General features: G+C 52.2%; 1 protein-coding gene across 5 annotated transcripts in view; it reads left to right on the forward strand.

The window, feature by feature from the left end:
• CAB39L (calcium binding protein 39 like) overlaps positions 1-13,086 on the forward strand; it is a 1,166,132-nt gene that overhangs the window by 582,009 nt on the left and 571,037 nt on the right. For all 5 annotated transcript variants that reach the window (XM_069640065.1, XM_069640066.1, XM_069640069.1 and 2 more), the window contains one exon: positions 12,728-12,896. In XM_069640065.1, coding sequence (XP_069496166.1) covers positions 12,728-12,896 — 169 coding nt within the window. The remainder of the gene's footprint in view (positions 1-12,727; positions 12,897-13,086) is intronic.

Consider the following 13,086-nt stretch of genomic DNA (forward strand, 5'->3'; position numbering starts at 1 on the left):
CCTGTGGTACCCAGCAACACAATAAATGCATACTTAAAGCCCAGAAAGCTATTGTAATGGTAATAATGGAGGTACGCGATACAGAGGCACCCAGAGTATGACTAATGCATACGCAACTTACTGTTAGCCTCTGAAAAAAGAAAAGTAGACGCGTAGAGGCAAATCCCGCCCCCCCAAAATAAGAGGTTCGTACTGTCACAGTAGTGACCGAATTGTATGGCACCCCAACATTCTCAATAATGCACTCGTCCATCCACTCGCAATCGCATGTACAGTCGGATTTGCTTCTACAAACTTCTTTATCTGAACGCCAGCACGCAGCGCGTGTCACGTAAGTTACGCACTGAGGGCCTTTACTCTGATTTTACATGTCTGTGCGTCAAACACACGAAGTAAGCGTCACTCTGTTTCTGGCTGCCCACACAATAGACACAGAAGACCCACAATCCTGCCTACAAGCCTTTTTACCTGCCTCCTACTGCCCTGAGCTGCCTCTTACCGAGCCATCTGCTGCTGCCTGCCCACTGTGTGTGCCTGCTGCCCACCTGCCCTGTATTTTGAGTGCCTGCTGTCCAGCCATTGTCAGTGCTCCTGTCCTTGGCCCTGTGACCGCCTTAGCTGATTCACCATACTCCCAACGTACCATACCATTACCACCGCTCCACAGCCCATCCACAGGACCACCATGCAAACCATACCTGCCTCAGGGGTTGCCTTGTCTGAACTAATATTGTCTGAGTTAAGTGGCAACCCTGTGTCAGCGAGGCAGAGGGCTGTTGACTTCACTGCCAAGAAAGTTGACGTCCTGGTGGAGCAGGTCCTGGGGCATTATGATGCCCTCTTCAATACACCGACGCAACGCGGCAAGGAAGGACACAAGCTGATCTGGGACGGGATCATGGATGCCATCAACGTGGAGAGGGTGGCATCTCGCACCTTCAAACATGTGCACAAGCGCTGGGAGGACCTAAAATCCCAGACCCACAACAAAGCCATGCGCTTCCTCCTGGACGGTGCCACTGCGAAGGGCGGAGGTTACCGGATCAACACCACCAACATGCGGGTCCTGGAAAAGTTCTACCTGGCACTGCACACCCAGGTCAGCGAGTTGCAGCAACGTCTGGAGTTGTCAGGTGAGTGTCCTTGTGTTGCTAGGCTCCACAGTGCAAGTGCATGTTCCTGTATGTTGGAAGTGAGCAGCTTAGGCTTACAGCAAGTATGCCTCTTGTACGGATGTCTGTGTGCAGGACCCAGACAGTGCTCTACATGTGTGCAGTGAACCATGTGTAATTTTTTTGAGATTTCATTTGCATTGTGTGTTGTACTGCTGCCTTTCACAACGTGCACGTGTTCTGTTACATGTGTATGAGACATGCCCGTGTGACAGATGAGGTGGTGTTGGCAACCTCATGTGAATGCAAGGTGTTCATGTGTATGTGTCAAAGATGTGATTTTGTGACTGGCCATCACTCATGGCTGGATGAAACAGGTGCATTTCAATGTGTGGCGTAGTCATATGGCGGGATTGCAGTTGACGGTACCCTGATGTGATTGATCATCGCACTGCTTGAGGACTGTTAGTTGATGTGTGTGCATGACATGTGTATGAGCACATGATGCATGTGTGTGTAGCATGCACAATTGATAGGTTGTGACAGTGCCATGTGATTCTGTTGAGATGGGCAGGCATGTATGTGCATGTATTTGTATTGCATGTTCATGTGTGTTGTGGTGGATGGTGGTTCCCTTTACTAGTGAACTTCACGTGCAAGTTTGTGTTGCCACACACACATTGGTGCAGTACCCTGATGTTTGTGTTCTATGTCTCCTTATCCACAGTTGCGTTGGAAGAAGAGGGCAGAGTGTGTGTTGCGGAGCAAGGCAGCAGGGATGCCTCCACCAGGCAGAGGCGCAAGGCCCAGCTACGCCCCCTGGACAGCACATCATCAGGGAGCGAGGTGACTGGTGCCGCGTCGGGACCATCGGCCAATGCTGCTGGGGGTAAGTCCAAGAGGGCGAAGGTGGACGTGGACTCCTCAGCAGTGGGGGGACAGGTGAGACAACACAGGGGCTATCCACTGCAGGAGTGGAGGGGGAGGAGGCCGCCGTAGTAACACAGCCAATAGGCTCAGGGCGGGGTGGTGAGGTAGGTGTGACTACTGCAGTCCTGCCCCTGGGGCATGAGGCTGTGCAGGCCTCGCTTGTTTTGCCTGTGCAAATTCCTGTCCCTGGACCAGTGTCTACAGCTGTATGCACCTGCCGACATGCCTCAACCCGGACCCAGCCTTAAGTGTCGGATGCTTCCACCCAGACCGACACCCCCAATGCCGGCAGCTGTTGCCATTCGGGCCGGTGTGGTACCCATGCTGGTCGGTGTTTTGAGGTGTACTGGCGTGATACGTGATGAAGTGCAGGCTTGCGATCGAGTGCTTGCACATCATCACGATGACATGTGGCGTCTCCTCACATGGCTAGCAACAATCGTGGTCCAGTTTGTGCTGCGTGGGCTGTCCAGTAATGCGACCCCCCCTCCTTGCCTTCCTCCTCTTTACGCCCGTCATCCTCCGGGGCGCCTTCCGGCCCAGATACACCCAGGGCCTCCTTTGCACCAGTCCCCCCCCCATATTGGCCCATATGGTGGAGCCAACGTCTCTGCCTGAGTTGGGAGTTGACCGTGAATCATCTGAGGTGGCCACCATGCCGATCCAGGCACTGACAGTAGCACCGGCAATGGAGGGAGAGCAGGCACCCACAAGCAAGGCACGGGCCATACACCTTCGGATAATGTCATCAGCCCGGAGGTTGTACACACAAAGCAGGCACCGGGTACTATGACAGCAGCAGGCTCTAAGGAGAAGCCTCTTTTTCGAGGGGATTGGGTCCTCCGACGTATTCCATATCTATGACCGGTAATGTCCACAGCTGTGCTGCTTCGGAAAATCGTTGGCGTCTGCGTCCTGCGTCGATGCGCCGTCCCCGAGGACCTCCTCCAATGGCCGACGTCACCCAATGTGATAAAGAGGACGCACGACGCCCATAGCCTCACTTCCGTTTTTTCCGCGAACGTGTTCGCTTTGTGAATCTCGGTACGCCTCGACTCGTTGGAGTTACTGTTTTCTTTCTCGGTTCGTTGAACCTGTTTGGTTTGTTTGTGGCAATGTCTTTCTCGTCTTCGACCCCGCGTCCGGGCTTCAAGAACTGCAGGGACTGTGGGTCCAAGATGTCGGTCACGGACTTGCACTACGCATGCCTCTGGTGCCTCGGGGAGGTCCACGATACGGACGACTGTGTCGACTGCCAGTCGCTCACTGCGAAGGCCTTGCGAGAACGCAAGAAGAAACTGTCGGTAGGTCGGGTGTCCAAGCCCCGGAAGTCGAGGTCTGTGGGGCTTTCGACCGATGACTCGAGGGGTGACTCTCCGCGTCGTCGTCGGAAGTCCGGTGGGTCTCCTTCCAGGAGTCGGTCTCGCCACTCCTCCGGCTCTTCTAGCCATTCCAGGAAGAGCCGGCATAGGTCGCCTTCCCCGTCCTCTTGCGAGGACTCCGGCCGTCGGCGGGTCGCTTATCCCTCCATGCAAGCGACACCAGAGGAATGGGCTTCCTTCGGTAAGCAGATGCTAGCGATTCTGGAATCGCAGGGCACCGGTCCGTCTGTGCCTCCGAGTGGGGTCGGTCGGCACCAGTCGAGAGACACCGCCCATACGCCTTCGGGCTCGGGTGGTCGGCACGGATCGTGGGAGAGGTCCCGCTCGGACAAGGGTAGCCGTTCAAGCCATGCCCGTTCCAGGTCCCGGTCCTCGACGCGCTCAAGACCGCGTGATCCTGTGCCGTCTTCAAGAAGACGTCGACGCCTGTGGCGCCGAGGTAGTCGACGATTACTCTCGAGGTTCCGTCTTCGAGGGGGGTCGTCGGCGCCCAGGCTGTCGAGAGACACGCTCGGAGCTCCGGCTTCGAGGACTGTGTCGACGCCGCCGATGCTGGAGGCGTTGCAGCTGACGTCGACGCTGATTCGCTCGACGTCGATGCCTTTTCTGTCGACGCCGGCGCCGACTCGCTCGGCACCCTCAACGCCTTTCGAGGCAGTGGTGTCGGAGGGGCCCCGTGGCACGGTTTGCCCCTAAAAAGGCTATGGCTAAGGTCCGGCACTGCTTTGGTCCGCAGAGGTCTTCCTCTCCCCGCCTGGAGTACATTTCAGAGGGTGATGAAGGCTCTGATGGCGGTTTGGTTCCGCTTACAGTTCCGGATGAACCTATCTCGGGCCATAGACAGTTTGATGACCTGAGGCAGTCACTGCATGATGCCAGTGGATTGGACACCTCTCCGGAGGTGGAGTTTTGTCGGCCGGAGCCTGGCACTCATGCCGATTCGTCATATCGGCGCCTTATGTCTCGGGTTACCGAGTACTTGGGTTGGTCGGCTCCCCCAGGGGAGTTAGTTCAGGATGATCTCACGGACATCCTTGATCTCGGTCCACCCACTGACCCGGTTTTGCCTTTTCATATGGCTTTGCAGAGAAGGGTGGCGGCGGCTTGGACTGCTCCGGAGAGTCTCGCGGCAGAGGGCAAGTCTTTGTCACAAAAATACCGTCCAGCCAGTAGCGACCCCTGCTACTTGTCGAGGCACCCCATGCCGGAGAGTTTGGTGGTGCAGGCGGCTATGGCCCCGGCAAAGCAGGCGTCGTATCCTACCATCCCTCCGGATAGGGACGACAAACGTTTTGACGGCTGGGCGAAGAAAGTGTTTTCTTCTGGGGGTATGGCGCTTCAGGCGGCCAACTCCATATGTGCCTTGTCTCGTTTCACACACACTCTGTGGAACTGTGTTGCATTAGCAGCTGATTATATTCCCAAAGGGGATGAACGGGGTGGTTTCCTTGCTATGGTTCAGGATGGCAAGGATGCCATGTGTGAGGCCGTTCAGTCGGGTTTGGACTTGGCGGATTGTGTCAGCCGGTCCATGGCGGCGAGCACCGTAATGCGCAGGTTTGCGTGGTTGAGGAAGTCTGGGTTCGCTCCTGATGTGCAGTCCCGGCTCCTCAACATGCCTTTTGACGGTGAACACCTTTTTGGCAGCAAGGCTGACGAGAGCCTTGAGAGGTTGCAGACCTCCAAAGCTGCAGCAAAGTCGTTGGGTGCTGCAGTTCGCCAACCTCCGCCTTTTCGTCCTAGGGGACAGCAATGAAGGCGAGGTTCCTTTCGCTTTTACTCGTCCTTCAGTAAAGCGAGAGGAGCTAGCAGTCAGAGGCCATCGTAAGAGTGCCAGAGGTGGAAACAAAGGTACTTGAGGTGCCAGGGCCGCTCGGGCAGTTGCCTCTTTGTCCTAAGGCAACGCCGCAGCTGCTACCACTCAGTCATGAGGCCAGGTCCCATGGTTCGCCGGTTTGGGGAAGGCTGGCGCAGCATCTTGTAGAGTGGCAAGCCATTACTTCGGATCTGTGGGTTCTGGAGATCATAACCCACGGCTACTGTCTTCCTTTTCGGCAGAGACCTCACGACAATCCACCAGGGAACCTCTCTTTGAAGAGTCCGGATACGCTCCTTGCGCAGGAAATTCAAGCCCTGCTGGAGAAAGGCGCCATAGAACTGGTGCCTGTAGCGGAGAGGAACAAGGGATGGTATTCCCCTTATTTTTTGATTTCAAAGAAAGACGGGGGATTGAGACCCATCATGGACTTGCGCGGTTTGAACAAACTCCTCAGGAAGGACAAGTTCAAGATGGTGGCTCTTTCTCAAGTCCTCCAGGCCCTTCAACTTCAGGACTGGTTGGTGTCTCTCGACCTCAAGGATGCTTACTTCCATGTGCCGATCCATCCCAAGCACAAGAAGTACCTACCTGAGGTTCGCGGTTGGCGACTCGCACTTTCAGTTTCGGGTTCTGCAGTTCGGATTGACCTCCGCCCGAGGGTTTTCACCAAGCTCATGGTGGTGGTGGCAGCGCATCTCAGGAAAGGGGGGATTCACGTCTACCCCTACCTGGACGATTGGTTGATCAGGGGGAGCTCTCCCGAGCAAGACCTGGATCATCTGTCCGTCACCTGCCACTCCCTTCACAGGCTGGGCTTCTCCCTCAATTTAAAGAAGTCCCATTTGACACCAACGCAGCGGCTCCAGTACATCGGAGCAGTACTCGACACGCCCCTGGGGCAGTGTTTTCCTCCTCAGGTAAGGGCTCTTCACATTCAGCAGATGGTGCACAAGTTTCAGTTTGCCCAGACTCTCCCAGCGTCCGAGTTCTTGAGACTGCTCGGCCTCATGGCATCCTGCATTCTTCTGTTGCCAGAGGCTCGTCTGCGGATGAGATCTTTGCAGTGGACACTCAAGCTCCAGTGGTCTCAGTCCTCCGGCAGGCTGTCGGACCCTGTTCAGGTGCTGCCCTTGGTAGCCCGGGACCTTCGGTGGTGGGCCGTCGAGGGCAATCTGATGAAGGGTGCCCCATTTTGGCTGCCCTGGCCGGAGTGGACGATCGTGACGGACGCATCCCTCACGGGATGGGGAGCTCATGCCAACGAGCTGACAGTCAGCGGTCGTTGGTCTCCGTCGGAGTCCAGACTCCATATCAATCTGTTGGAGCTGAGGGCCGTCAGGCTAGCCCTGAAGGCTTTTCTGCCGACTGTGCGCGGGAAGAGTGTCCTGATTCTGACGGACAACACGGTGGCCATGCACTACCTCAACAAAAAGGGGTGTGCAGGGTCACTTCCGCTGTGCAGGGAGGTGATGCAGCTCGAGTTCTGGGCCATCCAGCAGGAAGTTTCAATCTCGGCAGTTCATCTGGCCGGAGATGACAACGAGACGGCGGATGCTCTGATCAGGCAGAGCACGATCTCTCACGAGTGGGAGCTGGCTCAGGAGATTCTCCTGGAGATCTTCGCCCTTTGGGGGACGCCTCAAGTGGATCTCTTTGCCTCCAGTGTCAACCGGAAGTGCGAAAGGTTTTGCTCACGGGAATTTCCTCCAAAAGGAGCCTTAGGAGACGCGTTCGTGGTGGAGTGGTCATTCCCACTGCTGTACGCGTTTCCTCCATTCCCCGTCATCCCGCAAGTGTTGCAGAGGTTACGGAGGTTCGGTTCCCGGATGATCCTCATTGCTCCAGCGTGGGCCCGGAGGACGTGGTACCCGGACCTTCTAGATTTGTCCATCTGCCCTCCACGTCGTCTTCCCTACCGAGACAATCTGCTCTCACGGGAGGGGGGGGTCAGGTTCTCCATCCAGAGGTCAGATCCCTCAATCTTCACGCTTGGCTTCTGAAAGATTGAGGTATAAGGATTGGGACCTCCCTGAAGACGTGATGGAGGTGTTGCTCTCGGCCATGCGGCCGGCAACTAAGTCTCTGTACCGTTGCCGTTGGAGAAAGTTCTGCGACTGGTGCAGAGTTCAGAATGTGGATCCTTTTGAAAGCGACATCCCCATGGTTTTGTCTTTTTTGCTTTCTTTGGCCCACAGGGGCTTGCAAGTGGGGACCATTAATGGTTACCTGGCGGCGCTGTCCATATTTAAGCGCTCGTCTGAAGAGTGTTCCTATTTTAAGATTCCTTTAATTTCGCAGTTTTTGAAAGGGCTCACTAATGTGTTCCCTCCATCATCTTTTTTGGTGCCAGGTTGGGATTTGAACCTTGTTCTTAAGTTTCTTATGGGAGCTCCGTTTGAGCCTTTACATTCTTGCCCTTTGAGGCTGTTAACTCTGAAAACTGTATTTTTAGTTGCGGTTACTTCCGCTCGCAGAGTGAGTGAGTTACAGGCACTTTCAGTTAAGCTACCCTTCACTGTATTTCACAAGGACAGGGTTGTCCTTAGAGTTCGTCCTTCTTTTCTTCGGAAGGTGGTTTCGGAATTTCATTTGAGCCAGAAGATTGTTCTTCCGGCGTTCTATCCTCCTCCTCATCCTGGTAAGGAAGAGGAGAGGCTCGATAGGCTTGATCCTAGGAGAGCGTTGAGCTTTTATATCTCGCACATGTCCCAGGTCAGAGTGGACGATCAACTTTTCATTGGTTACGCTGGAAAGCGTTTGGGACAAGCTGTGAAGAAACAGACTTTGTCTCGTTGGATTATTTTAGCTATCTCCGAGTGTTACCGCTTGGCGGGTAAGGACCCTCCGGCTGGCTTGCGGGCCCATTCTACCAGAGGAGTGGCTGCGTCTACTGCCCTGCAGAGGGGAGTTCCTATTCGTCACATCTGTGATGCAGTCACCTGGGCTTCAGTACATACTTTTGTACGTCACTATTCCCTCGATTCCATCAGGGGGCAAGATCTTTGGCAAGGCAGTTCTCTATTCCGCAATTTGATTGGGCATGCTAAATTTGTATTCTAAATTCTTTCCCTCCTGCTTGCTTGGTACTGCTTTGGGAGTCTGTCATAGATATGGAATACGTCGGAGGACCCAATCCCCTTGAAGAACAAGTTACTTTCTTACCTGGTAACGTTCTTTCGATGGGATGGTCCGACGATGTATTCCATATCGCTCCCTCCCTGCCTTCCCCGCTGCAGAATTTCTTTTGCGATTGCAGCTTGCGTTCCGCAAGGCCTTGTGTGTCTGACTGGCAGAAAACTGGTGGCACACGTTCTGTAACTGAGGCTATGGGCGTCGTGCGTCCTACTTATCACATCGGGTGACGTTGGCTGTCGGAGGAGGTCCTCGGGGACGGCGCATCAACGTCATCGACGCAGGACGCAGACGCCAAAGATTTTCCGAAGCAGCACAGCTGTGGACATTACCTGTCATAGATATGGAATATGTCGTCGGACCATCCCATCGAAAGAACGTTACCAGGTAAGAAAGCAACTTGTTCTTCTCAGGGCGTACCATCCGAGGAGGCAGGTAAACAGCATCAGGCAGGACGCATATGTGGAACTGCGTAGCAGAATGCCTTCCGTGTTCGTGCGCTACGGGCTGCGTATCGGAGCAGAGAGGCAGCGGGCTCGGGAGGCAAGAGTGATAATGGCAAGGGCGGAGGTTGCACTGCGTCGGGCAAGGAGGCGGGCTGCCATTCTGGAAGCAACTTGCAGGGAGGCAGAGGGGTTGGAGTGGAACATGCTGGAGGCCCTGCAAGCCCTCCAGGAATCAGCAGAGGCCCGCCTGGGGGTAATTGATGCAGTGCTCGATGATGCCCTGGTGCAGAGTTTAAATGAGATGGGTGATGAGGAGATGGACTAGCCTGCTGCCTGTGCACATAGTTCTGTAGGTATACGTTTCCTTTTATTTTATGTTTCTTTGGAGCAGACTAATTTGGACAATACTCCATTTTTTGATTGTATAGAATTCTTTAGGTGTAGGTTTTATTTTTTTAAACCAGACTTTATGGACATTTATTTCTATTTTAAATTGTTACATAGTAGTTTAGGCACATTGATAGTGATCTTTGTTTGATATACATGGACTCATCTTTATTTTTTTACAGACTGTATGACGTGAATACTTCTGTATATTATATTTTTTATTTGCTCAAATGCATCACTTCTTGCTCTTCTTTTTGGTGTGTGCCTGTTTTCTAGTCTATTTAGAAGCCGTGCTTCTTTCCCTTGGTAGTCATGTGTCTTGATTGCATACATGCCTGTGTATTGTTGCTGGGATGGTTGGTGAGGGCAGTATACACATGTGGCTGACCGGTGGTGGTGTGTCAAGTGGACGGATGGTTGTGCACTGTCAATGGTATTTCCTTTCACATGTGCTGCATCACTCTGTGTTTGCCTTCACTGCTGTTGTGGTGGAGGGAGGTGGGGTGACTGTGGCAGTGTCACATGTCCATCAGGGCACATGACTTAGTTAATGCTGTGTAACACACATGTAGTGCATTCACCTTCACCAGCATGTGTTTCCACAGTACTCATTCGCTCAGGTCTTGGTCAACCTCTTGCACTGGAATACAGTAGTGGCATTTTTTTATATTCCACAGTGGCTGCCCAGTTCACCAGCCTCAGTGAGTCGCGCACTCTCTGACTGCCCTGTCCTTCACACATGCCCGGAACAGTGATGTGATTGTTAGGGAATATTTGAAAAAATACCAGCTCATTAATGCTCCGGCTGTGACACATCTGCCGATTGTGTGTTGATGTAGCACACATTGTTGGTATGATTACTTCTGTCATTGGCAAACATTTGGTCACTGGGGCTTAATGACATGCATGGGCAGCAGAACCTCACTTTAACATTCACTTGTCACATGTGTATGTTAGGGGATGGTTAAGGCCAGGAAGTGTGTGTGAGCAGATGCAGCACTCATGGATGTAGCTCTGGTGAATGCATTTATTTTGGTTTGCAGGATACATGTTCTTGATGATATTCAGGCTGATGTCCCAACACAGCGGTCCAGGTGTGCAACACACAATCGTTGCAGTGATGATGTGTCACAATGTCAGGGTACGGCCTGCAGGGGGTGTCACCTCTGGAGGGGGCTGCCTGCAGGGGGTTGTCACAGGTGAGGGAGGTTAGGGGGAGGTGTCCCTTCTGGTCGGGGCTGCTTGCAGGGGGTTGTCACAGGTGTGGAGGTGGTGTCCCTTCTGGTGGGAGCTGCCTGCAGGTGATTATCACATGTGAGGGGGGCTGGGGTGTGGTGTCCCTTGTGCAGGGGGCTACCTGCAGGTGGTGGCACTTCTGGAGGAGGCTGCCTGCAGGACGTTGCCACGGGTGATGCGGGTTGGGGGGTGGTGTCCTTTCTGGTGGGGGCTGCTTGCAGGGATTGTCACAGGTGAGGGGGGCTTGGGGGTGGTATTCTGTCTGGAGGGAGCTGCCTGCAGGTGGTGTCCCTTGTGGAAGGGGATGCATGCAGGGGGTGTCAGAGGTGAGGGAGCCCGAAGGTGGTGTGTGCAATACAGTGGTTAATGTGCAGTGGGTGGTTATGTGGGCAGGCTGGGTGCCGAGGGTGTGGGGGGTATCATGTTTTTGAAACTGGTGTAGCCTACACTTACGAGGGTGCGCGCGATGTAGCTGGGGTGCAGCCGGGAATTGCGAGGTGTTAGCATGCAATTTTGCTGGTGTATGGCCTGGGCTTGCGTGGGAAGGCACGCGTTTTCTCTGGGTTGCAGCCAGGGATTGCGAGGTGCTGACGCGCGATTACGCTGATTGTGAAATGTTGATGCTCGATTTCGCTGGTATACGGCTTGGGCTTGCTGGGAGGGCACGCGTTTTCTTGGGGGTGCGCCTGTGGATTGCGAGGTGTTGGCACGCGATTTCGCTGGGGTATGGCCTGGGTTTGCGGGGGGGAAGGGGCATGCGTTTTCTCTGAGGTGCGGCCGGGGATTGCGTGGGGTTAGCGTGCAATTTCGCTAGGGTGCTGGATGCAGGGCCAGGGATGGTGTGCGTAGAGGTTTGTTGAGGGTGTTCCTCACGCAGCTTGCTGTTACTTGTGCGACGGCTATTGATGCCTCTGGAAATCCATGAATACTTGTGCCGTGCACGTTTTTATCTGCGCCACGGCTCGTGCATGGTCCTTCTCGGCACGCGGCCCTTGTGCCTGTTCTGCTCAATTCCTTGAATCAGGCCCATAGTGTTTCAGTGTTTCTTTAGATCATTTGTATTACAATTTCATTTGTACTGATTCTACAGCCCTCTCTCCCACCTAAGATAAGCCTGGCTGCTCTGTCTACGCTACCCTGAACTCAGGTGGTACAGCCTTATACTAAGAGTGGAGTCTTGTACTGCCTCAGTTGAATGGTTTTACTAAGCCCTTAGTTGAACTTCAGAAAAACTGTCCTAACGACGATGAAGACCACTGCCCCCTTCCATTACCTCAGTTTGCCTGCGGCTACCACTTACCCTGTCTCCTCCCTCTCTCAATCCTACAACACTATTCAAGCCAATAGAATATTTTTATATTGTATGCTGATTTCATATTTTCACATATTAAATAGTTTGTTTTCTTTATTTTGACCTACTTTATTGCCCACCCAATATTTAGACTGGTTTCCAAACATAATGGAAGTAGCGACTTTGTGTCACCCTTCGATGCATTTAATCACTTTCATGTACATTGCTCGTACAGACCTCTTGTGAGCGCAAAATTACCCTTGTTTCCTCGATTTTTAACTTAGATGGTTTAATAACATATTAAATATAGTTTTCTGGTGCACTCTACAGTCATCTTCTATGGACTTCTTGGGATGCCACAAAGAGCATGCACTCCTAAAACTGTGGCCTCAATAGTTAGTTGATTGGTTTATATTGGTGTTATCTTGCTGTCCTTCCCTCTTGCTGCATCAGGACTGACCGACATGAATTTCAGTTTCTGTGCCTGTATTTTAGTTAACTGTCTATGTGTAAAGTCCAGTAATGTCCTTATGCTGGTTTCATAGGTTTACATATACAACCACTATCTTAATAGCTTAACATGAAGGCATGCAGATAGAAAAAAGGATAAAAAGGAAAATCCATTTTCAGATCCTATTCTGCTGAAGTTTTTGTATATAATTGCTATGGAACGCTAAGTAAAGTAAGTTAAAATGTGTAGAAAAAGAAAATAAATAAAATAAGTTGGAAAGAAGGCGGGGGTGGAGGGGTAGGTTCAAAAAGCAGTTTGGGGGTTGCACGCTTGCTCCGATAAAGACAAATAAAAAAAGAATAGTCTATTTGCCAATTTTTAGGGGCTTGCTAAATTTACCAGTACCTAAAATTCACATGAACCCTAAAATATATAAACATTTGCTTTTTTCCAAGCATCAGATATAAAGATAGTATTTAAGAATCAATATTGTTTCTGGTGTATTGAGCATTTGTTTTTAAATTCTACGTCTTCTTTTCAGCTATGAAACCGCTCAGGTTGCTTCACACTGTGGAATTATGCTGAGAGAATGCATACGACATGAACCTCTTGCCAAAATTATTCTGCACTCTGAAGACTTTGGAGATTTTTTCAAGTATGTGGAAATGTCAACATTCGACATAGCATCAGATGCCTTTGCTACATTTAAGGTAAATTATTTGGTGTCTGCTGTTGATAGTTTAAAATAACACCCTGGCTTCACCGCCTTCTGGGTTCTGCACGCTGTGGGATGGCTTTGATATTCAGCCTGCTCTTTTATTGTATGAAAGTGAGCAACTGCCTTCGGCCAGAGATTTCAGCAGGAGGATTTTTGTTTCTGTCTTACCTTTCATCTTATAA

Source organism: Ambystoma mexicanum, chromosome 7q, assembly GCF_040938575.1.
Source record: "Ambystoma mexicanum isolate Mex_15411 chromosome 7q, UKY_AmexF1_1, whole genome shotgun sequence".
NCBI classification, from domain to species: domain Eukaryota; kingdom Metazoa; phylum Chordata; class Amphibia; order Caudata; family Ambystomatidae; genus Ambystoma; species Ambystoma mexicanum.